Source organism: Corvus kubaryi, unplaced genomic scaffold (genome assembly GCF_017639235.1).
Source record: "Corvus kubaryi isolate FWS band 111438036 unplaced genomic scaffold, C.kubaryi_AGA036_p1.0 split3-73, whole genome shotgun sequence".
In the NCBI taxonomy this organism is placed as follows: Eukaryota; Metazoa; Chordata; class Aves; order Passeriformes; family Corvidae; genus Corvus; species Corvus kubaryi.
The window spans coordinates 13,008,520-13,035,844 of NW_024582091.1; the positions used below are offsets into that span (position 1 = coordinate 13,008,520).

A 27,325-nucleotide genomic window follows, 5' to 3' on the forward strand; every position below is an offset into this window, starting at 1 on the left:
TCACAGCAAAGACGAAAAGACTCACAATTTTTCAGTTTAATTTCCAGCATTTCAAAGTAGCAGAGGACTACATACTTCCAAAACAGTTGGAGAGAAAAAGAAACCTGAACTCATACATGGACATGGTAAAAAATTGTTTCTATTACAATAGGCTTTTAAGTTTGGAACAGTAAGAGCTCTGAAAGACAAGAAAATCATCTGATAATCCTGATTTTCCTTGCTTGTGATGTCTCTACTCATTTGTTTTACTTGGAATGGAAGCGGAAATGCACAGATAGTAATAACCAACAAATAGCAACAGCAGCTTAGTACTGAGGACTTCAAATCATAGTTGAGAAACAAGGAGAAAAAACAAATCCCCAAATGCAAATCCTTCTGTAAGACTACAGAAAGAAATGCAGTAGCTTGCAAGACAAAGACTAAAATTCCTTTTGCTCTCCCTCATTCGGGTCCCTCTGCATTGCTGTTTGCCAAAATGCTTTCAAAACCAGCCTGAGTCCAAAGATCCAAAGCAAAAGGCAAGATCCAAAAAACAGCACTTTACCAACAGCATTCAAGTATCAGCTACCAGAAGCAGAGATGAAAATCCTAGAGCAGATAGGTCTACTTAAGTCTTAGGAAAAGGGAGAAGAGACATATCTCATTTCTTCCCTGGATGGTAAAAGAAAAACTAAGATCTTGTGGACACTCCAAACCTGAATGGTTCACAGAGCATGTTCCTCCACAAAGAAAAAAAAATAACACCACATATCTTTACAGTCATGAGGGTCTGTGGCAAGACACCCACACTCAGAATACACAATGTAGACTATGACATTAGAATAAAGATAAAATATTTTAATCACACTAGTGGTGGAATATTGCTGTGTAAGCACAAAGGCATCCATGATGGTACTTCATTAACAGACATAAAATTGCATCATTAAAACATACAGTACATTTTTTTAAATAGTTCTCTCACAGGCTATGCAATATTTAAATACAGACAGCAGGAATTAGTTCTATTACACACCCTTTTCTTTGGGCTTAGTTAGGAACCAGAAAAAATATTTCAAATAAAATGTTTATCTATTATCAGTTCCACTGCAGCTTATTCCCATTATCCATGTGGATCCATTAGTAGATACTTGTAACCTTGTCACTTAGGAGAGTGGACAATGACTGGTTAATTTTGAATTCGTTTTTAAATTATTATTATTATTATTTTGAACTTCCCACATAAACAGTAGCTTAACAGAATGTTTCCGTAATTTAAAAAAGGACAGTGAAATAAACCTCACTGTCAACAACAGGCATCCAAAACATCCCACATTATTGGCTCAAAATTGTGTCAAGTCATGCCCTCTTGAAATGAAGCTCTGAAGGAAAGTTTGCACAAATGAAGTCAACACAGACAAACATTCTGATTTTCATCTTGCACCGTACCTTGTCATATTTGCTACTGGAACCAAAGCCAAAAATCAGAAGGTGACCATGAGAATCAGTACATGCAAAATGCTGTCCATCAGGAGAGCACTTGCAGTCAAAAACTGCACCATGTCCTTGTCCTTCAATCTGAAATATATCAACATACAAAATAATTAACAGAAATTAATAATTTTCAATTATGATTCTCAAAACTGTGGTGCTGACATTGAAATTTATTATAAAATTTGTATGACAGTATACTGCTAGATGGAAGTTACTTTAAAACAAAGCTTACTTTTTTAGCTATTCACTATTCAGTGAATTTTGTAATAATGCTCATGAAAGATTCCAAATTGATAGCAGTAGAAACTGACAGACTTTATCCACAAAGCAGGCACAGTATAGGAAGTGAAAGTAAAAGCTTCCCCTTGAAAGTCCTGCTAATGAGCCTAACCAGAGAGCTGGGCCCAGTTCAGGGCTTAGTCACTACACCCTTTCCATCCTCTGCCTTCTTGCTAAGCTACCCCAGTAGCAGTGGCTGCTGCGGTGTTTCACACCTGCCCCCTAGAAAACGCACTGACATTGACAACCCACATTACACAACTTAGCAACTACCTGTTTCTGTAATTCCTACTCCTAATTTATTGGAGTGGGGAAGGACTAAATTTCTGTAAAAACTCCACCTTTTATAGGAGAACTGCAAAGATTTTAAAAAAGGAATTTTTACCTGATACTCATTTTCTGTTTTCCAGTTCCATTAAGCCAGAACAAATGGGTTTTTGTTTTTCCCTGCAACCTGTCAATCAAGCAGAGGTGACCAATCACCACTCTGAATTTTCATGTCTTCAGCACCTCTTCAGAAAGCCCCTTTCTATTCTCCCCAGCAAAGCACTTTTGCATTTTCTTTAAAGAGACACCAAACAAAATTCTTTCCCTAACTGTGGTAGGCCTATATATTGCCAGAAAAGGGGAAAACAAAACAAACCAAAAAACAATGATATTCAGCCTTCAGACAGTAACACTATGCACTTCTGCAGCACCTTCCAGAGGCCATCAGCATTATTTTTAAAAGTTAACAAATCAAGCCTCAAAAATCCTGTGAGGTAGGTACTGTTCTCACTTACAGGCTGAGACAAAGGCAAGAACTCTAAATCTTTTCCCCACAGCCTTACAACACACCCACACCCCTGCACATCCCCCCAGTGATAGAGGCTGCTACATCTATTGCCAGTGCTTTCAGGTATTTGATAATGGACTTTCTTACTACAAGTAATTTCCCTAAAAGTCAAATGAGTTTCTGCACTAGCAAAAGAGGAACATAAACCAAACCGAGTTTTATGTTCTATTTTGCCCATTATTCCAGAAGAAATGAACAGAAGTATCTTACATAAAGAGATGGAAAATAAAAACAGAACTTCAAGCAAGTGACACTAAATTCACAACAGTCAGGAATGCAGAATTAATTTAGTCTAAGCGAGATCCAACTACCACAGTAAAGTTACAACTTTGTGCTGCTTTTTGCAGATAGAAAGCTCACTGTATTAAAGGGAGACAGTTTGGGAAAGCAGGTGGAAAGCAGACAGAATTTTAGCACAATAATAAGCTTTGCAGAAATACAGTTAAAATTGGAAAAGAAATATTTTATACCTAGAGATTTCTGTTCCCTTACCCTTCCTCCAACAAAGGAAACATCAACGTCAAGCTTCCTAATGTTCAAGTCCTTCACAAATAAAACTTCAGGATTCAGCCTAAGTTTTGAATACTTTTTGTTTTACAAGGGAAACAACTATTTGCTAACCATGGTGAGGGGGGAAAAAAGACAACTATTAAGGAAAAAAAGACAACTATTAAGATGATGGGGTTTTTAATCCTTTCCATCAAGAAACGGTTTGGATGGACCATTTTCAAGAACCCCCTGGAAATTAGTGTTAAGTGGGAAACATTCCCTTCTTATGTAAAGAATAGTGTTCTACTATTTGGGGACAAGTACAGTGCAAATAGTTTTAAACCAAACGTGCCCAGAATCTGGTTTTAAAAAGTGCTTTTGGAAAGGGCAACTCTAAGACCTTTCAGTAGAACCCTTCAAGTCTGAAGTACAAATACTTGGAAATAAAGATTCTTATAAGAACAAAAACTATGGCTGAGGATAACCTTCCAAGATATAATCACTATTCTAAATTAAAGAACAAAGTCAACCAGAGTGTGCTATCCAGTAGATTTTTCTTTTTCCAATAAAACTATTTCAGTAATAATAAGTGACACCTTACAATAGAATTTTTTCCATAATAAAGCTAACACAGAGGAGCTGGTCATTTAAAACAGAAACTAAATATTAAGTTGCAAAAAGGGAGGTTGTATCAGTTGTATCACAAATCAGTGAAGCTGTTACTTCAGCAAGCTAGATAAAGAATTTCAGCAAGAAGGAAGCTGCCTTCCCTTCTCTATCCCTTTTAAATCAAAGATGCAAGAACTACATGAGACTGTATCCCAAGAAGACATAAAGTGATTATTCTGTCTGGAACCTTCCCCTGCTGAATATAAGGACATCACTTGTGAAGGGAAGAAACTGCTCACGAGAACAGAAAAAGCACTGGTTATTTAAGAGCTGCCACAGAATCACAGAATTGTTTGCGTTGGAAAAGACCCTTAAGATCACATAGTTCCAACCCCCTGCCATGGGCACAGGTACCTTCTAGACCAGTTTGCTCAGAGCACCATCCAACCTGGCCTTGAACACTTTCAGGGATGGGGAGTCCACAATTCCTCTTGGCAGCGTGTTCCAGTGCTTTAACAAAGGCTGTGTCACAACAAAAGGCTGTGGAGAATGAATGTGTTAAGACATTCGAAGCAAGTAGCAAGGATTCTTCAGCTACAAACAGGGAAGAACCAGTGATGCTATACAAAGAGGACTAAGTGAAGATTATTTTTAGTCTCAGCACCAAGAATTAAGAGTCCAATTTGTCCATATTTTCACTAGCAAGGAAACATGTGGACATTGGTATATCCTGAAGGGAGGAATGCTGATGCAATAAGAGAATGAAAAAGGGAAGACTCTTCCTCTCAGGTTTGAGGAAAGCTTATTTTTTGCCCCAAACTAGGAAGAATAGAGCTGTCTTTCTTCAGAAAAATAACTAATTTTTTAATGCCAAGAAAATATAACTCATTCAACCTAGCTAGATTTCAAAGGCGTAATACAGTATTTAAACTTGATTCAAATGACTGTGATTAGTAGGAGAAATGCAGAGTAGGTAAACTTTATAAGGAAAGGATAACAGTTATTGATTTTGGAAAGACAAACAGAGCTAAAAGGATGTTATCACTAAAGTTTCTCAAGTCAGGCCTTTCTGGTTTTGACTACAGAAAAAATAAGAGCCCTTTGATGAAATGAACATTAGGGAATCATCCACTGAGAATGGATTTGGGACAGCATAAATTATATCAACTGAAGCAATTAAAAGCCAACAGGACAAATGCAACAGAGCATGAACCTAACAAGATTATTAGAAATAACTTACTAACACATTTACTGCCAGAAAAAAAATAATGAAACTCAGTCTACATACAATAACACTACACATTTCTACCACATCTTCCAACACAAGTCACCAGCACAGTTAAAAAAAAAAAAAATATCAGTGAACTAAAGCCTCTACTAGCCTGAGGTAGAATCCATCCTTCATGTTAAGTAACTGAAGCAATTAGTTGAAAACACAGTGAAAAAGATCACGGTGTAGTCTTTGCAATGCACCACATATAATGCAGCAACAAAAAGAAAACTGTAATTCTAAACCAGACCATAAGTGCATGCAGAAAAGAAAGTGCATATGTGCTAGACAAATAGACAATGCTAAGAACAAAATCTTCCAAAGCAGTACATGGTTTTTTTGCTTCCCATGTTCAAGATAAGTAAATTCTAAGAGGAACAGCTACAGAGTCACTCATCATGATAACACAAAACCTGAGAGCGAAGCTTCTTTATATGAACACTAAGGAAAGAGGACTATTTTGCATGATCAGACTAAAAGACCTTTGCAGGAAAGGAACTGCTATACTAAAAGATCTTAAACAGGATGAGAACTTCCCTACCTACATGCACAGGAACAAATGAATATTAGTCACAAGCAACATTTAAACTTGAAAACTGAAATTCAGATTCTAATGATTGCAACAATGGCATGCTAGAACAAATTTCTGAAACTAGCAAAAAAGCAGCACTAATTGTTATTAAAACATACAACCTCATTTATAGCGATGAAACTACATCATAACTGCTCAAGTCAAATCAGTCTCCAAGTATCTGGAAGTTCCTTTGCAGGTTTGTGCTCTCCTTTGCTTTAAGGAACAATCTTCAATCACAGCATGTTTCCATAAGCCAAAAAATATCTACAGACTTTCTGCAAAGTTAAAGCAGGTTGCTACTCATTTGGAGGAATAGAAAGAAGACTTGCTTTTTAAGTCAGTTTTTAAAAATAAAAATTTTAAAAAACAGCAAATCTTCTACACTGCTTCCAGAGCAAAAACAAGAGATGAAATGGTAGGAAGAAGACTAGAAGTAATTAAATTCTGAGTAATATATTTACTAAAAATATTTTTATCTTCCTACCAGCCAAGTCAGTTATTCATTCAGGAATGCCTTATATCTCATGAAAGATAAATCTATCAGTTAAAAGGTCTGATAAGTCACCCACCCAGTGGATGCCTTAAGTTATATAAAGGCTATATATATATGAATTATTTACAGCTGTTGTTGTTGTTAAATATTTTTCTTAATATACATCCTGCAAACTCAGTACTGGCTTCTTCTATTTGAACTATTAGAGAATTAAGCTGGTTTTGTTCTCCAGAATCTGTTTCTCAGGATGCGCTCTTATGTGCTAAATTGAGAGGTGGAGCCTCTCGAAAATTTCAAACCATTTCAGTAGGACTATAGACAAACTGATTCAAAATAATGCATCCATAACCTTACTTAGGTCATTCTGTATTTCACATGGCTACAGAACCTGACCTAAAAATACAACCCCACAGAATCCCACTGGAAGTGGAAGACTTTATGAAGGCCACAACATAAGAAATACTGTTTTCGCATCTCTAGTTCCCATTGGAAATTACAGTATGTTGTTCATATAAGCAAGAAATGTGCCTTTCCGACATTAGTCCAAAAAAATCACCTCGTGTGGCAGAAAATCCACACACAGAGCATTCTGCTGAGGTGTTCTAAATGGAACCTGATCTTTCACACTGTTCTTTTGACAGGGACTTCCAATCTTTTGATATGTCATTTAGCCTAAAACTAATCAAGTAGTTGCTAACAAAGACCTAGGTAGGCCTGACAGGTTTACTGTTTAAAGGAAAGGAAACAATGTTGTAAGTAATACGATGCTATTATGGCTTTAGTTTGCCAAGTTGCATTGAAAGTAGAAGTAGAATTAGAAAGTAAGAAACCACATCACACAGATCAGTGGAAGATCAGATTTCGGAAGATGGGGCAGGAAAAACATTAAGATACACAGACATAAGTAGCCATAGCATAGGAACTGCCTGTAATGAAGTGTCCACTTAAAGCTAAAAATAAAGGACAGTCAATAACCAGCTCTCTGAAGGAGTAAGAGCACACAGAAAAATCCAATTGCAACTCAGTAGTCTCTGCTTGATTGACAACTTGCAGGAAGAAACCCTTCTGACCTGAATCAGTTAATGCCATAACACTGACAGTAAATTCTAAACAAAACAAGGATTAAACTGCACTAAAACATTTAAACAGTCATTAACAGGGAATGTGTGTGTCCAAATTCACAAAAACTAGACGTCACTGCCATTATGAAATACATTCTTACTACGACCTCCATGGAGGTTTCTAGTATTTCTGACTGATTTATATAAAAACATAAAACGTGTAAAGAGGGCAGAGAGACTGGGCAAGGAGACAACCAACACATCACTGCATCCAGACAGTCTGATTCTTCAATTGTACTACAGATTCCCCATTAACAGGATCAAAATTACACCCTCTACAATTTCCATTGTAGAAATCAGGAAAATTCCTGTAGGTTGCTTCAACTTGACCTTTTTATGGTCAAGTTCTGTACATGATGATTTCTGTCACTGCTTATGCTAATAGCTCCAAATCAATATACTACATATCCAAAGCTCTCAAAAGCTAAGTGTTTCTATTAAAATTTTTCAAAAGATACATTGTTTAAAAGTTGGAGAAAATATATAAGCTTAAAAAAGAATCATGCAATCCAGCTACCATACATCCTAGAAAAGTAATTAAGGATTTGTAAAGAAACGCATGGAACCAGGAATAGCACCAGACAACTTTACATTAGACAATCAGCTACAGACTTGGGGACAAAACATTTGGACATTATCTTCAGCAATCTTATTCTTATTCCTTAATGTCTGTGTTGCCATAACTTTCAAACTCAACGTCATTGTATGAGACGATTTTAGGGTTGAGGTTTTTTTATTTTGGTGTGTTTTGGTTGTTTTTTAATATATAATATATATTTAATATCTAATAAAAAAAATGTATCTGCATTTACCACATGTACTTGTATCTGTCTTTGAAAAGGCATATATTAACCATGGTAACTTCACGCAGTGAATGTAAAACAAAATTAGCATGAATGTACTCACTTGCTTCAAAGCTTTCTCACTGGATGCATGGCAATACACATTTTCAGTTTCAAAAACAAGTTTAATGTTTTAAATACAATTATTGCTCTGTTAAATTATGTATCACCCCATTTCCTGATTTTATGCCAGCATTTCTAAGTATAATCTGTTTCACTACTACATCATTTGAAATAAAGGCAGCATTTAGAGAGATACAACTATAATCATCACATAACCAGACGAGCACGACCTTACAAGGTAGGTTAGTATTTGCTTGCTGATTCTACTGCTCCAATTGTTTTCAAAGGCAATCAAATGAAATAAAGGAATTTCAGAGATCACCTTCAAAACAACCTTATCAAATCCACTTTTTGTTTCTTCAGCCCAAGGCTTCTCAATAAAGAAATAACCTGAAAAATAAAACTAAGGACCAATACAAGTCAGAGTTTTTTCTTTACTATAACACAGACATAAGAGCTTGGGTCTTAACTTCGAGATTGGCCAGAAAATCAAGAGATCTAAAAATAAGTTTGTGAGCATTCACAAACAAGTTATATTCTCTTGATCATATGAAAGCATTACATATTTCATTTCATAAGAAGACAGAACACAGTCAAATGAAAGCTACTACAGTAGAGCTAAAAGTAAATAAGGTTTTAATGAGCAGTCTGGCACCATTCCAAGATTCTTCCAACATACCTTTTCTTCTGCCTAACTTTTGCAGTGGTAACTGTTAGAAATGTAATCATCTTGTAACCCTTTAAGTGAGCAAGCAGATGCTGGAGTCTTATCTCATCAAATACACATACAGAGATCTCCCAGTGAAGTAAAACTTTTGTTCTTCACAAATAGTATTTCAGGAATAACCAGACATAACCACTACAGCTTTTCAAAAACATCTAGCAAAATTTATTTACACAACTGTCTCACTTCATGTACCTGACATTGATGTATAGAGATTAAAAATTTAAATTACAATTAATTGATTTTTAAAGTAACAATATATAATCCTTCATCTAAAAATTAAATAGCGCTGAGAGAGGTATTAAGCACGTTTGTTTGAAAACTACATAAACAAGCTGTGGTAAATTTTTCCCTTTGGGGTATTTTTTCTTGAATTTGTGGTAAAACAATTACATTATAGTCAGTCATGCTAAATACCTGGTCTTTAAGTCTTGCTAAGAAATCCTGACCATCTTTCTCAACCACAGCTCTGTATTTTCATCTTTCTGATAACAAGCACTGAACCACCAAATTTGAGACTACATTAGAGAAGCCAACCCAAGCTACAAGTCAAGCTGGTAAGACAGGATAAGACGTTCAAATTTTACAGTTCTATAGGTGCAAGTAGAAGATGCTTGTATTTTATAATTCTATAGCTAAAAAGTTTGCAGAGTCATTAACAATTTTACCCTGCTGCAAAGCTCTGAGCTTTTTTTTTTTTTTGGGGGGGGCGGGCGGGGCTTGGGTTTTTTGTTGGGTCGGGGTTTTTTCCTAAGGATTACTAACTTCTGCAGTACTTTCTTAGCTCCAGCCAAGAACATAAGCAAAAAATCAGCCTCCAAGTTTGTTAGCTCTGATAAAGTAGCTTATACCTGCTGCACTGTATGTTCAACAATAGTTTATATTTAAGTTCTTTAGAAGAACTTTAGAGTTGCTATTCCCTATTAATACAGTTGTTAAAAAGAATGACTACATTTAAGTTTTGATGTGGCAACATAATGCCAAGTCATATAACTTTATCTTGTGAAAGGATCCATAACCATTTACGTAAGGTTCCAGTAAGATGTTCTTCCATCCTTTCAGAAATAAAAGTTTCCTCCTCATTTCTCTGTTAGCTGTCATTTTAATTTAGAAGAAAAAAATTCCAAAAAAGAAACATATATTTGGTAATGCAGTTAAATCCAGACTTTATCCTAAAATTTTAAGTAATTTGCTTCTGGGATGACAATTTTAAATGAAGTTGGACAAAATAATGTGCTGCTAAATTTCTATGAAAACTGCAACTGCAAAAACTTGAACTTATTAGAAAACTGTCACTTTTCAATTCATCTGCTTACAACATTGTACCTGTTTTAACGTATGTTTTTTGACATATATGTGAGAAACTATACTCATCACACTAACCAAGTTTTTGAATAAGCTATTAAACCTTTTTTTAAAATAAACACAAAAGTGTGTAAATCTTTACTTTGTTTAAAAAGTGTTCATATTTAAGGTCTAGGTTTCATAATCTGTTGAAATTTAATAAACATATTGTAAAGAACACGCAAATCACAAGAAGTCACAAGCTTTCTAGTTCTGGATACAATGTCTACTAATGCATTTTAAATGAAAGTGTGGGATTATTCATCATGAGCTTCCAACAGAAGACTGCCTAGAAACAAAGAAAACAGCTAGAGTTCTGATACAGAGGTTTAGAGGAAAATATTCCCCAGTTTAAAAAAAAAATTTAAAAAACACTAAGTTTATTTTAAGGACCTGTAAGAAGCCTTATCCTATCTTACACCAACTACAGCTATCAAAGACATTGTTGTCCTTTTAGGACTCAGTGAAAGAGCATATCTTAGCTCTTTCTCAGCTCCAGCATCACAGTTTTTTAAAAACAGCCAAGAAATGGAACTGTGGCCTATATCTTCTCCAGTAGCAATGCAACAGGCAAGTCAGCCTGCCCCTCAGGCTTTGCAATTTTAAAGGTTTATTTTGTTTTATTTCTTTTTTCTGACCATTTCCATAACAGTGGGACAGAGGGCATAAGAATGACAAACACCAATTCAAGCACTAAGAGTTACACTGCTATTTTTGAACTACCAATATGGTTTCCAGGGCAAGCAGCATTTACTAAGTGGAGAGGAAGCATTTACACAGAGGAGAACAGTAGTGTTTCTGGGGGAGATTAAAGCTTTTCTTTCACACATATAACTTGCCATTTCAAAGGGAGATGAAGGTGGGAAAGGGGAGGAGTGGGCTCAGTTAGAATTTTTTCTTTTTCTTCCTCTTCCTCCAAAAGAATCAGAAGGTTGCTTCAAATGACTAGTTTAGAGTTCAAATTCTAATGCATTTTTGAAACATACCCTTGGTATTTCTATATGCTCTCATGAAACATGCTTTAGCATTTAGAAAAAGACTTATCACATAATTCTCAACAGTTAGAAATATATACACTGTGATCTGTAAGTGTCGAAGGCTGAGGTGGCTTAGCCTTCCAGCAAGTCAGGTAGTCACAAAGGTAGGAGGATTTTGAAATACTCAGATCTGTGAATTTAACACCAAATTGTAAAAATACTCTTTTTGTATCCATTTTTCAAAGCATTCTTCACAATACGATGAAAGAACTAAGGCTGTCTTAGCCCTGAGTTCCAAGGGAGTTCCAGAACTACTACCCAGAACGTGTTACGGACACCCTAACACACAACAGTGCTCAGAAAGGCCCTCTTAGTGCTAAGGTGATGTCACAAGAATCAGTCCAAATAACCACTTCACAACTGGGAACACATTAAGATTACAAATAAGCAAAAGGCTGACCTTGACAGGCTGTCAGGCACACAGGAGACACCCAAGGCACACATATTATAAGAAGGCTGACTGCTGGCTACAGCTGAGCCTGACTTCTCAAAGAAGTGACTCATATCAAGAGTCAATCAAGTAAGACAGAAAAACAACATCTAGTCATGAAAGGTTTTTTGTTGTTGGTTTTCTTTGGGTATTTTTTTTAAGCTGTCCAGGAGAATTTTTTTTTTTCTTTAAAGGCTTCAATATTCCTACTTGATTCATTTCTACATTACACAAAGATTACACAAAGATAAGGCTAGTCTTTATCAACTAAAACACAGGCTTTCTGTTTGAGTAATTGCAATGCCTACCTACAGAATCTGCCTAGTCAGGTATCAGATTCAGGCAAAGCAATGACATTCAAAGATAGAGTAAGAATTCCAATATTCCACAGCAACAAAAATTGTAAAAATGCCTGCTCTTCCCTAATCTTTCATTCTTGCTACTGTAATACAGTCTTCATACTTTCAAAAACATACTTTAAAGTAACAGGAGTCACCATATGTTCCTGAAACTGCCCACAAAGCCATGCTATAAAGGAAATTAAAAAAAAAAAAAAAAAAAAACAACAACAACAAAAAAAATACACAACACCCACCGAAAACCCCTCAAGCAAACAAAAAAAACCAAAGAGAAATAACTGAACTACAGGCCTGTATATACCCTAAAATCTTTTAGGAAACTTCTTTTAATATTCTTTTACAGGGCAGCCCACTCACAGGACAAGAACTATCAACTTTACCACAGGTGAAACCTATAGTCCAAAAAATAACAATCATGGGCAGCACTGTAACACCACACCACAATCTACGTAGGGTCAGACTCGAGGAACACCAATACTTTAATGTCTAAATTACAACACCAACAAAAACCCAATCACCAAACCAAACAAAAACCCATGCATCCACCTAACATTACTAGACATCTCCATTTAGATCTGAAATATTAAGTCCTCATAGTTTTCCTTTTTGCCTTCATATGTTCTCAGCATTGAGAAACTTCTGCCTAAAGCCTAAGGGCTAAGCTGCAGCACATACTATGCAAGTGCCAACCCTGGCATTCCTAACAAACCAACAGTGTCAGATCTATTAGGAAGTAACTTAGTGGGAACACCTCAAAACACGCTGTGACAAGAACTGAGAGGTGTACACCTTTTATTTATGACCTGACAGAACACCAATCCTGCAAATACAAAAGCTTGCCTGAAGGCAAAGAATTTCTACCACTTTCTAATTTACCTAGAACATGATTTGTATACCCAAGCAAACTAGCCCATGCCTAGCACACAGGCTACAGATCCACATCTCTCCATAGTGACACAACCTGGGAAAATTGGGAAGAAGTCCTGTCTAGGGCATTTATAGCCAAGATGCTCTCCTGAGTTAGTGGCAGACATTGAATTGAGCACTTTACTACTAAGGATAGAACAGAATCTAGGTCTTCCATTTCCCAGCTCTAACAGCTAAAGTAATCCCAAAAAATGAGTGCCACCTGCACCTGTAGACTCCTTTACGAAAGCAAGGTCTTCCCTTGGTTGTTGGAAAGGTGTCTTACCACACAAGGGATCCAGATGCCTCATTGCAGCTTTGAGTAAGGAACTGCATTTCAAACACATCTTTATGTACATTATCATGCAGTTGCTTTCACCAGACAGCCCACTATTCAATGTATTTTTTCCCCTGGATCATCCACTAAGACACCTACACCTCATGCACTCTTCAGCAAAATGAACTACAATTTAAACATTTACAAGAGTCTGTGTTGTTCTTCTGTAGCAACAACACTATTTTTGTTAAATACATAAACTCTGAAACAGTTGGCTAAAGGAATCATTTAAGATTTATACCCTGTTTCTTCAGAATGCTTCTTTGTACCTGGGAAATACAACAGATGAAACTGCCTAAATACTACACCAAGAACACATTCTTCATTAGCAGCTGTATTAAGTCAGGACTGGTGTGAATATGACATAGGCCAAAAACCAAATACCTGTATTTGCACATGCAATTTGAAAGCATCTCAGGACTTACTTGCTGCATCTCAAAATTGTCTAAAACATTTTAACCATCTCACATTCTTCTTATTTCTATGGCAAATTTCACTCTCTGGCATAGCGAATACACTCCCTGAGTGTAGGTGACTCAAGTCACTGAATTAAACCAGTTCTGAATGTCCATGGACTCCAACACCAAGTTATGCAATACTTACACAACTAGACCAAATGAAATGAAGACTACAGGTGAAAACATGAAATATATAAAGCATATATACTTACTGAGAGCATGACAGTCATTTATGGGACTGAGATTACTATTAATGATAAAGACCAAAATCTGGCAAACAGATCAAAGATGCTTCAAACAGACCAAAGATGCTTCAAATTAACCATAATTGTGACAATTGATTTAACAGCAGATCTTCAGTTTAAAAACCTGGGAAAGAATATTCTGCAGGACCACCAGAGTCACCTAGTGGGACCAAATTGCAACGACCAAGAAACAAATAAATAGAGGAATCAAAGTTTAAGTTAAATACAAAACAAAAAGTATATTTGGTTACTATGATTTGCCTTGCAATTTCATATTCACTGACTGTATAAAAGAATTAAGTTTCAAACTGATTGACACTGCTTGCATCCCTTGATTTTTTTAATTTTTTCTTTTAACATTGACAATGAAGGCATTTGGGGCAGGGTGGAAAGCAATTTAAAAATATCCAGCTCTACTTTAGGGATTTGTCACAAGGCTTTAGACGTACAAAGCAATCCATCTAGGATAGAAATACCTTACTGGACTAATATCAAGCCAACAGACACCTATGATTTTGGTAATGCAATCAACTCCCCCAAGGTCTGCAACATTTTTTAGGGAACTCTTGTTATGACAAAGCCACCAAGTGCTAGTTCTGGTACCACAGACCAGGAAATGATAATGAGAGATTCTTGAACTGTAAAGCAGACATCTTATGTCAATTCAACTCTTAGGTTTCGTTGCTCCAGATGATGTTGCCTGTCTGATCCAAAAGAACCCAATCTGTAAAAATTCCCTGAACAGAAATACAAATACTTTTTTTAAGAAGCATAAGATGACATATTGAACAAGTGAGTGAAGGTAACGGCACTTGTCAAAATAATTTAATAGTGGTTAATCTATTGATGTTCCCAGCTGATTTGCCATTTAGGAAATGGAGAAGACTGGCAGCTCTGTATGAATTCATGCCCTCTCGTAGTAAACCAGGACACTTAACCTTTGCAGCTCTGCAGAGGTGACTGCACAATGTCCTCTGCCTGCCACCCAACACCTAAGAAAACCTCTAATTTCCACCCTTGTCTTTTGAAGCATCAAACACAGAAGACTGGCTGGTGAAATATTCAGTCCATAGGGAGATGCCTCTCGTGCATACCTGGCTCATACAATGCAATTCCTTGGTTTGAGACAAACTGATTGCCAGATGTACAATTCCCCTCACCTCACACAGCAGGCAGACTTCCTCATATTAGTTTCAAGCATAAGGCACAGATTACTAGCTGCTGAGATCTTCTGATTGTCTACAAATTTCTCTCACTCCAAAGATCTTAAAATGTATGTGACTACTATCCTTTTTACGTGTTCATGTTGCACTGCACTCTTGAAATATTTCAGTCTTTCAGTCTTTTGGGGGCTGCCTAACATCACAGGGACCTGTAATTTAGGTTCTGATAGCTCTTAAATGGACTTTGCTTAAAAAGAGCAGATGAGCTCACACTATACTGACCTAAACTCCATGAGAACCATCATACATCTACTGTAAGCAGAACTGGAAATGCAAGCTAATCATGCAATGAGAACATATACCTCAACTGGCAACAGTGAATAATAGCACCAAGTGATGAAGATGTGTGCTCATAGCTCCAATATTATTGTCTTGATCCTTCATAACCTCAGTTACAGAAATCACTGCAGAGAGAAAGCTACTCAACCTTACATCAGTGCTGAAGGAACCTAGGTTGCACTCTCTCTGATTAAGCTTAGCTGAATTTTCTCAGAGACTTTATGAACCTACTGTACTGCACATCTCAAAATCTTTCTTTAGGTTCAGTGACCTTCCTGGCTTGAGTTCATTTCTAAATGTCCCTTATCATTTTGTTAATATATCTATGGTAGGTCTCTTCTTCAGATGATCTTCTTTATGCTGGTCTCCAAGACTGCCACTACAGCTGAAGCCTGTTTGCCTACTCTCAGCATTCCAAATGATAGTGGATATTCTACAAAGGCTTTTTTAATTTTCTCCATGAGACAAAGTCTGAATTGCACAATACATCATTACCTTTTTGAGGAAAAAGGTATGTACAAAGACCCACTTAATAGCAAGAAACAGACGAAAATACCATCTTGCAGGAGAATCAGTTTAGTGCAGAACAGACCAAATTTGAAACCTGCATGTGGAGGACCTCTACACAGAAAGGCTGACAGTATTCTGTCCAATGGGCTAAGGCAGCATACAATGTTGTATGAGATCAGGAGACTCCTGAAGAGCTTTAGCCAGATTAAGAATTAGTAATGCAAAAAACAAACCAAGTTCCACCTTAACTCCCCAGGCAGGAAACAGAGCAATAAAAGAGGGTCTTTGTCACCCTGTCTCTCACACATGATCTCTGACAATGTAACTAACACTCCAATTTTGTGTAGATCAAGCATATAGAAAGAAAGCTCTATGAAATACGGCCAAAGAAACAATTTGTAACATTTTACTCAAAGATTCACTCTTTGCCCCACTGAACTGAAAACGAGTTTCTCTTGACTTCACCAGATGCAGGATCTTGCTCTATACATAAATCATACTTCAAGATGGCCTACATAAGAATGTACTAAAAGCAAAAAGTTTAGAATGGTTGCTCTGGCACATCTGTATAAAGCACAGTAATTACCATGTTGAAGTAAGACCGGATTTTGACCCCTCTTGCCAAATCCCAAACTATGACATTTCCATCATGTCCAGCAGAGAAGAGAACTCTTGGATCAAACGGATGAGGTTCAAGCACAAACACTTCATCTTCATGTCCCTGAAAATAAAGACACAGCAGAATGAAAAAGAGTATCGTCTCAAATACTTACCCAAGGATTCAACATGGTAACACTAGCAGCTGCCACTTTAACCTATGAAAATGCCCAGCAAAAACTACTTTGAGCACACTCTTTTGGTAGCAGTGCATTACACTCCTTCCTTTCCAGCTGCAATTTTACCTTCCTGAGTAGTATGTCAAGTATGTCACCTTCACAAGTATGTCCCAATATTTTCACCAGGATTTTAAAGATTAGTGTCCGCAACATTTGGTACTTGGGGGTCTTAATATTTGACAGATTTCCATTTTTTTCAGCAGAGTACCAGTTAGACATTTAATTTAAACCCAAAAAGAATGAAATATATAACTTAAAGTTAGAGAACAACATCTTCAAAATTAATGCTATATTTTAAAGCTGTGCATTAAGTATTTCCATCTCTATATCAAGTTACCTAGAGTAACCCATTTTCTCAGTTACCAAAGAAGTGTCAGACATTAGTAAACCTGTTGATTTATTTTAGTTAGAATACTAACTTTGTACTCATGGAATGATTAGGTTGCAGAAGTGTCTCTGTTTAAACAGGACAAATTTATCCATTAACAGTATTTCAAAACACCACATTACATAAAGATTAAAAACCCAACTGTTTCCTTCTCTCCTTCAAGATAGAATTTCAGTTAAAAAAAAACCAAAAAAAAACCCAACCAAAATGTCCAAATTTAGTTTCAGACATCTTGAACAGCAATGGTTATTTGCAACTTTAAGGTTTTATTTTCTAATAAGCAGCTGATAGACATCTCTATTACGTTTCAATTATCTAGAAACATTTGTCAAGGTAGTTTTCAGACAGGAAAAAACATATAAGGAAGAATGGTTATAATGTATAAATAAATTTTGCATTCAAGATTGATAAATCAAGATGGTACACCTTACCATGAGAATGTGAATGAGCTGGCCAGTGAAAGAATTCCAAACTTTCAGAGTCATGTTATTAACTGCAGTTATAACAGAGTTGTCATGGCGGTCCCATGCCACCATGGTCACTTTCAGCTTTGTGATTTTATCTTCAACTCCTTGCAGACTTTGTCTAAAACAATAGAGTAAAAAATTTCAGTGTAATCCTACTTTGCTAAAATAGTTTAACACTACTAACAAGTGAAAACGCTTCTGTATTTTGCTGTATTTGTAAGAATATTTCTTCAAGAAACCAGACAAATTAAAGATGTTTTCTATAATGTAGCACATTCAATCACAAAGAATTGTAGGTACTTAAACAATGACTATAGGATCTTCCAGAAAATGCTCTCTGATACATGACCTAACTAATTTAAATTTGATAGCTACAGTATTTGTTGTGACATCTAAAGAATAAAAATCAAAATTAGTCAACCAAGGAATGGTAAATTGTCCTGAAGAATATTTGCAATAAGTATTTCTCAATATGGAGAGATGTATTCTATACCTTTAAATGATCTGAATTCTCGGACAATATTTAGTACTACACCAGTACCCTGGCATCACTTTACTAATCATAATATGGCACTTAATCTTGCATGAAACCCAAACAACAGTAATCTATAATAAATCAATCAGAATACCCAAAAATTACATTTTTAGCAGCATGATTTAAAGACTAATCACCCTTGAATTCTCTAGCACATTTATTTCTAGGAAAACATCAGCCAAACTCAACAATAGCATGTCACCACTAAGTAGGCAGACAAAATACAGAATCTTCCATATAGTAAGCACAACAACACATTGCATAATAGTATCAACCCAATAACAGAAAATGTAGTTATAGCCAAATTCCCTTCTAGATTCAATGCAGAACCCAGGAGGCTTTATAAGCTGAATTAATTCTTTCCTTTCAGTGCAGCAATTTCATTTTCTTTGATAAAACCATTCTCGCGCAGAAAAGATCAAATTTAAAACTGCACTTATTCCTCTAGTCACAAGGATAAATCAGAATTCTGCTATAGGTGCTTTACTAAAATGAGCAGTTCCGTTTCTCAGATAAGTTCAGCATTTATGGCCACAATGAAGAAGAATCCATTCCTCTTTTGCACAGAATCAGTTAAAATGGAGAATCTGTACTGAGAGTAACTCAGTCTGTTATCAAAGTACCAGCATTTTGTACACTCTTGTCCAACAGTTTGATACCTACGTTTTGTTGCATCTGCTCATAATTGACAGGATACTGTCTGATCTAAACATCTAACTAAATTACACTTTATTTAGCCTTCTCTTCCATCACTCTCTTCATCTTTCAGGTATCTTTCCACAGATGACTCCTGAAACCGTTATAGTTTTTTTTTCTACTAAATATCCTTCAAAACATTCCATATTAACAGTAAGGGGGAAAAGGTTTATCCCTTAAACCTGTTACAAATCTTTTTAATTTATGTCAACTGGAAAACATCTTCATGCCAAAATAAAAAGGTGCAAGCATCAATTCCTACTAACTCAGTCTCCATCTTCAAGCATCTTTTGTTGCTTGTTCTAGTGTACAGAAGTTTCCCATACCTACAAACTCTTCTAAACTCTCAGATTGTTTTAACAAATTACAGAGCCAGCAATTTCTTTGCTCTGGCATGTTGTATGAAAAGGACACAATACTTCTTTTCTGGGCATGCAGGTTCCATAAAATCTGTAAATATTACTGAAATGCAATCAGTCTCAAGAAAAGATGTGACCTGGTTTTCTTGCTCCAGAAATAAATGTCTACGTAAAAAGCCATATAAATTTGACCTTCAAAGGGTTTTGGTTATCTTTTATTCTTTTAATCTAATCAAAATACTAGTGGCACTATTATCAGGACAAGCTAATTTCCACAGCTGAATATGTAGTCAAATGTTTATTTTCATTGAATTTCAAGAGCTAGATAAGCATACTGTGCATTTAAGCAATAATAATTAATAAAATTTTTATTAATAATAATAATAAATTAATAATAATTTTTCTTTTCTCTCACTGTCTTTTTAAAAATTTTTTTAGTAAGTCAGAAAATTATAGCAAAGGTCCTCAAGAATCTATGTGATAGCAGAACATTTTACATCACTTACCCTGCTGGGCGAGTAGCCATATCTAACAAAATGCTTTTCCATTCCCTTCGCTTAAATTGCCAGATTCGTGCTGTTCCATCACGGCTTCCACTCACAAATCTAATAAAAGCAGGAAAGAGTTACTCAGAGATCAAAGGCAGATCTGTACAGAAAAGACACCTGAAAATTAAAGTCCCAGAATTTAGAATTCAAAAATGGAAGCTATGAGTAAGAAGTCCAAACAGTGTCAGAATCCGGTACAAGTGGTTTGAGGTTAAAAACGCTTCCCATACCAACAAAAAAACTGAAGGCCTCCAAAAAGTCAATCCTGAGCCCGTTCCAAACTAACAGTTCCATGACCTTTGGTGCACCTTGCTGAGTTATGACACTGCACTGGCACAGGGACACCATAACCCAACGAACATTCCAAGGAGCTGACCCTATCACACACACAGAGGTCAAGAGGAGAGCCCTGCCAGCAGAAGTACAGACATGATTTAAAATAAAACCTATTCCCAATAAGTTAGCATTGTACACTGAGTAAGTACTATGATACTTATACGAAGAAGTGTTTCCCAGCTTGAGTTTCTCTCCCACTCTTTTCTTTCCCCTTTTAGAGGTTCAGGGGTAGGAGGAGGAGAAAGAGGTGGGTGAAGCTTGGTTTACAACTATTTGTATCATGATAAAAGTGTACATTAGAACATCAAATAAGTGAAAGTGTCAGATACTTCGTAATAAACCAAACTGTTTTCTTTAGCATCCTTCATATCCAACATCCAGAACTTTAGGTGAAAGATTAAAAAAAGCCTTAGGCTAGCTAAACAAAACATTGTTAGATCTCGTTTGATATTTTTTCTGTATCCAGCAGTCATTTAAGTGAAAAAAGGTTTACACGTTAAAATATATCTAAAAGTACACGTATTTGATATGTGAATATATATACACACACACACACTTCTTAGGAAGAAGTTTCAAGTATTTTCATAATTTTAGCAAATCCAAAATACTTCAAGCATTACAATGAAAACAACTGTGAAACTAAGGAGTACTATGAAAAAGAAACAGTGAGACTCCAATAGTTATAGATGATTTTACTGGATGAAACTCAAAACAAAGCTCTTTGTTTTAATAACTACCTCTGGAAACTAGTATTTACAAATGTCTACAAGGTCAAAAAGCTAGCTCTGAATAGTGTGCTTACCTGCTACTACTATTAGAAAACTGAATGCTGTCAACTTTGTCCTATATAAAAAAAGAGCAGAAAAAGAAAAAAGAAATCAAATTTCTCCAAATTATCCCCTTTTATCCAAATTATTACTTTAATCAAGTACATATGTAATTTAAAAAAAATGTATTTACAGTATGAAACTCCAACTCTGATATCTTCTCTGGCTGACCTGATCCAAAGAAATAAACCCTAATGATGTGATCTGTACTCCCAGTGGCCAAAAACATTCCACCTGAGAAAAACAAACAGATAAGACTTTAAAAAAAGGGCAATCTACTGTTATTACAGTATTTTCAAAGGGACATAATATCAAATATTTAAATTTATTCTCTGAAATTTATAGCTGCATCTCATTTCAACTATGCCTGAAACTGACCTTTAAGTCAAAACAAGATTTAGAAACTCCAAAGTTTAACTAGAGTTGAATTATCTCACATTTGCTGTCAGTAAATATGCATCAGCAGACATATCCGAAAGATTAGTTAACTAGAGTAATTTGCTTGCATCTAAGCCCTTAGAAGCCTCCCTCTTAATAAAAATCAAATGGAACTGGAACTCTAGTACATTTTGATATTTCATCCAATTATTTATGTAGCATTCTTCAGTTGCCAGCTCTAGAACCAATGAAACCCAGACCATGAGAGAACTCTGTAATCAGCACCTTCTTGTACAAATCCCCATATACTACGCCTCAGATAAAGCCAACTCTCCTAATTATTCTGAGAAAAAGGTATATATCTATCCCATTCTGAAAAGACTTGCAGTCATAAGAGACTTACTTACAACATTTCATGTTTAACTGTATTTGTAATTTCTAATTTTAACTGTATTGCTAATTTCTGTAGCAGCAAGTATTAATGCATAAATTCTGAATTTATATTTTAAATATTTGGGATTTTTTACAGCCACTAACTCATTAAAAAGAAATATGCTACAGTAGCTGTAGTGTACTTTATTTTACTCATCAAATAACTTCTTATACTGTTTCAAGGAGAGAAAGAAAAAAAAAAAGGCTTTTACCAGCACTAAAAGAAGAACAGATCATTTGGACTCCAGGCCGAGGACGTTCTGTAAACTTCGTTGGCCTTGGACTACAAACAAAAGAAAACCAGTTAAATAATTTCCTAATAGGGTTTCAAAAAACAAGTCAGTATCTTAGAAAAAGAACAGAAGGATAAAATTAAATATGAAGGAACAGATGGCTGCCCATTTATAAACAATTTTGTGTGACTATGCTTCACGATCTGATCTTTAAGAAACCAAGACATCCAGATGGACTAAGTAACCCATGCATCAAGGAGAGTTGTAACCCAACTTAAATCCCATTCCCTTCTATCCTATGATATTGCTATACAAAACACTCTCCTGAAGTTATCAGGAAAGCAGAACAGAGCCAGCTGCCCATGATGTTGTTTTAAACCGCTGGGTGTTCTGGCTTTCTCCTGTGGCATATGCTTGCTTTTACAAGAGAGAAATAGAGACAGGTGCTCTTTATAGACAAGGATATCAAAGAAGTTTAAATAAATTTGGAGTTTTCCACAGTATTAGAATATAAGATTTTCTTCAAATGACATCATATGTTCCCTGTGGGCTAGTTTCAAATAGTACCCAAAATGTCAGGACAGTGGTTAGAAGTTTGTAAGGGATTTTACTTTATGGCCCTCACTTTTCTCTAGGCATTTCAGAATGTGATATGGAAGCAAAACTAAAGCTTCAGTGGATCTGGCATTTTAAGGGTGTGTAAAACCAAAACAAATCAGATCAAGTTCTTCAATCATTATTTCAATTCTGTTCATGGATTACAGCAACCTCAAACCAGTAGGTGGTCTTGCATAGTATGCCATCTGCAATCTTCCCTCAAAGAATTAACTTACGAGAGAACAGCAGCACTACACCCACGAGTGTCATCACTAAAGATTTGCTCTAACATAAAAGAATGCATATTCAGAACTTATCCAAAATGTTCTCTTTTAAAAGCAAAATGGCCTGTATAATTCATTTCACCTGAAGGTAGATGCATAAGAGATCTTTCTCCACTAATCAGTTACTGCTATCTCAAAGAAAGTAATAAGCATTAAACCTTGGCGATGTTTATGCATGAAACAAAGTAATAAACATCAGCAATATCAGTTAAGAAATCTTTCTCCAAATTATCCATTCGGTATAGGCTGTTTCTGTGACCTTTCCTGCAGGAGTTTTAAGGTAACTCCCTGCAGATTTGTGACAAGGAAACTTCGCAAGATACACTAAACAGGACAAAGATCTTTTCTACAAAACAGTTGAAATCCTCCTTAACTGAGATACTAACAAGAACTATCAGACAATTCAATACCCAGTTTACATAATTTGGAACAAATGTAAATAGATAAATAGGCTGTTGTTTTCTTCCACTCTTGTTTGTGAACTCTGCCTTTGGAGTTAGGACAGCTGCAAAATAGAGCAAGTATGCACTTACATTCTAGTTTAGATAACCAATTTAAATTCTCAAACTTACGTCTCTCTAATGTGTGCTATTTAAGGCATCAGGAGACAAGGGATTATGGCACTCTTCTACAATAAAACAGATTGCAAAATGAGTTGGGCCATCAGTATTTTTGTGAAGCGTGGAAAGGGGACAAAAGCTGGTTCCATCCAGGACAATGTTTCACTTTACATATATTTTCAATGCATTTATTAAGTGTTTTATTAGTTTATTAATCTAAGTTCTGCAGACTAGCTTAACTCTGGTCATGTAGTAGTTAAAGCAAGACTTCTTCACAGAAAACAGATGCCTTGATATAACCTCTCTAACTTAAGATAATAAAAAAGGTTCAGAATATCTGAGTTCTGATATATGAACAGTCCCTTTAACATCGAGGGCCTTCTGCATAAGAAAGGAAATGAGAAGCATCACATCACAATGATGATAATTGAGAAATCAGTGTCTTGTCCAAAACAGGAATGTCAAAATCAGCATGTGTTTTTCCTGAGGTTTTTTTCCTCTTTCTAAAATTATGGGAGAATAAATAGGTAAGAAGAAAAGCAGTACACCAAGCTCCTCTATCCAAATCTGTGAGACGGTTCTGCTGCCTTGTTCATATGGTCTACCAGTAACAGGCTAACACTGGAAACTTGTGATGCAAACAGGTGGCAGAAGAAAAAAAATTCAGTGTCTTCCTCAGAAAAGATATATAGGCAAATATTTTGCAGTGCAACTAATTTAACTGTGATGCACTGACCAGTTGTAATAATTCTCCATTTAACTTGAATGAAGCACACAATTCTTCAATTTCTGATGACCCGAAGCAGATTTTCTCTCTCCTCCCTACTGTAAACTGATGCAGGATCCAACTCCTGTGTTTACTATCACCACCCAGAATAGTGAAAGAAGACTAAACCCAGGGTAAGACTCGATTGCCTAAATTTTCAATTGTTTTCCCATCTAGTTTGGGCTACATTCTGTGAATTCCTTGCCTGCAGCACCAACATACCGCCTGGTCATAAACCTCTTCAAGGAAAGGAGACAGGAGCCCCTGTAACACTAAAGAACATGCATCCACACTAGTCACAGAACCATGTGAACAAGGTTGCTCACTTTCCTTTGAATAATATCAGAACTTTGTGGTCAGCTGTGCCAATCTCTCTTTCATCCTATGATACAAAATCTATTGTAATGTGTCCTTTTGCAGTTCATCAAAACAGAGCTGTCACCAACATCGCTGGACTGGGCCATATGTCTGACCCAAACAGAACATGCCTCAATTAACAAGGTTATAAAAAAATGGGAGACCAACACAGGAAGCCCTTAATTTCAGACATACTATTAATTAAATAATATTAACTGCAGCAGAGTTGTTGGCAAAGCTGAGTTACAAGAAATTTTGCAATCTGAGAATGAAACAAAATAAACATTTGCAGAGATAAGAAAAAAAACCAGAAAATACAACTCAGTGTATTTAAGAACAAAACTGGTTTTTTTAATTTGAGAGCCCACTGAACACAATACCAACTCTGCCTTTTTCATGAAAGATTTCAGCAAAGTACTAATGGCACTGCCAACCATCTTGAAATGACAATCAACCACATGATCATCGTTAGGCTGCCCACTGCCAGGTGATTCGAGTAGTGTTGAGTACAAAAAGCAGGGATGGGATATATAGATTTTCTCTTTTAAGTAGCTAAAATTTCAAGACTTCACCACCCATCCCCATTTGAAGCATTGCATAATTTAGTAACACACTTTCATCACTGATAGCAATTGTATTCTTGCAGAGCAGGTTGCAGTCAAGCTCAGGAGGAACATGAAATCAAGTTCTGACTTAAGCATGTTACAGCATCCTTCACCTGAACTACTCAGAACTCTTGGTTATGCTTGAAAGCTCCAATTTCTCCTTCCTGGGGTGGGAGTTGTACTAGAATCAAGATACAGGGCAGCAAGCTCAGAGGCTGAATAACCATGGTAAGAGATCTTATTTTCCCTGCCAGCTTTCCTCCTCTTTAGAGATATTGAACAGAAACAAGCCTGTATTTTTTACTACAGGAATAAAAGGAAGGATAAACTTCCCACCTCACCAGTGATACTCTCTTCCAGATAGCCTACACAACATACCTTTTTAAAATAACCTCAAAAAACGGCATTATGACAAAAAATTAACAGGCATCATTCTTTCCTTTGATGCTCTTATATTGCTAGTACTTGTTTTCCCCCAGCACATAACTGAATGGATGTGGAGGGAACCTGCCACACTTCCACAGCTCCAGAAGGAGAACCAGATTCAAGTGTGTAAGAAGTGCAACCACCTCACTGAAAACTGTTATGACAATATACACCCATTGCTGAGATGCACTGGCCATGTAATGCAGCCTTCTTGTGGAAAATTACACTGGAATGCAAGTTTTCCAGTATAATTTTTTTTGGTTTACCAGAATAATTGTGATAAGCACAGTTAGAAAAGTTTACACCTTAGCACATTACATAAAACTTCCACTAACAAGTTCCCTGAACTAGTACACTGTTCAACTCAGGAAATTAAGACTTGTCTGAGTGTCCATCTGTTTCAATATCACAAGTGGCAAAAAGTTATGTTCCAGTCTCAAAAGACATGCCTGTTTCTTATTTAGACATTTTTATCACGTTTTAGTTCGGATTAAAAAGCATCAATTACTTCAAATACATTACAGTTCTACTGAGTTTAAACAAAGGCCTAAAAGAAGAAAAAGCACACAGTGATGCCTTTTAGTATCTTCACATAATGCATAATATCCTGTGGCAAGAAGTTTTGTAACTCAGTTGCATGTTTTGTAAAGAACCATCTTCTTCCAATTTGAAAATGGATACTTCCATTTGATACCTTCTAGAACCATAAGGGCCCACAATCAATTCCTCATTATATTCCCTCCTCAACACACTCATGACTGTACATGACTCATCTTCATACATTTGGTTTTTTCCAGACTGAAGGAATACAGCTTAATGGCTTCCTCTCTCTTCTCAAACCCAATGTAAAAAATATTTCTGGAACAGAAGGTAAGAGCAGTAGAAAGATTCCAGTCTCAAAACTTAATCTGCACTCTGTTGTCAAACGACATGAATCACTGGCGTGACTTAGGTTACCAGACCACCTCCTTGCTGTGCTGCACAAGACAGCTGAACTGATCTGTTTTCTCTATGCCCCTGTCTAATCACATTACAATGACTTCTACATGAAAGCATTACTCAAATATCTTTTATACTTTTAATATTTGTTGAGCACATCTCACTAAAAATTTTTGTTCCACAATTATATATCACCATGGAAAGGAATTAGTTCAGAATCCCCTACTATAACTGGAACCAGTTTTTCCCCTACCTAAGTTTTATCTCAAGACAAATCCCATCCAACTCCATGATTCATTCAAACAATCATCATTTTGAAACATTTATCTCCTACCTTATATATTATATATAATTATATATATATATTATGTAATTATATATATAATTATTATATATTATAACCTACCTAACTCTCAAGGATTTGCTATTTTCTAATGACAGAATTCATTTCAAAAATCAATTTCACAGACTAAAACTTTACTTAGGAAAAGGAGAAAAAAAGAAAGAAAAGAAAAAAACATGTAGGCTCAGAAGGTTTACCAATCAGACAGACAAAGATTTCATCTTGTCAACAAGAGCTCAGACTTGGGAAATCTTAAAAAAAATAATGTGGTGGCAACTCCTTTCCTTCACACAAAAATAAGCATGTAAGTTATCTCCTCCTCTCCTCAGTAAAAAGGGGAGTCTTAATTTGATTACAGCATGCACTAGGCAGCAGAGGAGTAACAACCTGAGACACAGCTTCACTTACATTATAAAAAGAGATACAACATCCAGAGAACATCAAAATAGCTAAGGCCCAGACAACTAGAAAAGTACCTATGCAAGTGTGCCTGCAAGCTCTGCATAACCTCAGCAC

At 36.0% G+C, this 27,325-nt stretch overlaps 1 protein-coding gene across 2 annotated transcripts in view; it reads right to left on the bottom strand.

Annotated features, from left to right (window-relative positions):
• The window catches only part of LOC121659038 (pleckstrin homology domain interacting protein), a 107,402-nt gene that overhangs the window by 51,404 nt on the left and 28,673 nt on the right, over window positions 1-27,325 (bottom strand). For both annotated transcript variants that reach the window (XM_042016751.1, XM_042016749.1), the window contains exons 10-16: window positions 21,912-21,982; window positions 21,023-21,123; window positions 20,865-20,905; window positions 19,685-19,783; window positions 17,553-17,706; window positions 16,484-16,618; window positions 1,426-1,554 (exon numbers count right to left, since the gene is read on the bottom strand). In XM_042016751.1, coding sequence (XP_041872685.1) covers window positions 1,426-1,554; window positions 16,484-16,618; window positions 17,553-17,706; window positions 19,685-19,783; window positions 20,865-20,905; window positions 21,023-21,123; window positions 21,912-21,982 — 730 coding nt within the window. The remainder of the gene's footprint in view (window positions 1-1,425; window positions 1,555-16,483; window positions 16,619-17,552; window positions 17,707-19,684; window positions 19,784-20,864; window positions 20,906-21,022; window positions 21,124-21,911; window positions 21,983-27,325) is intronic.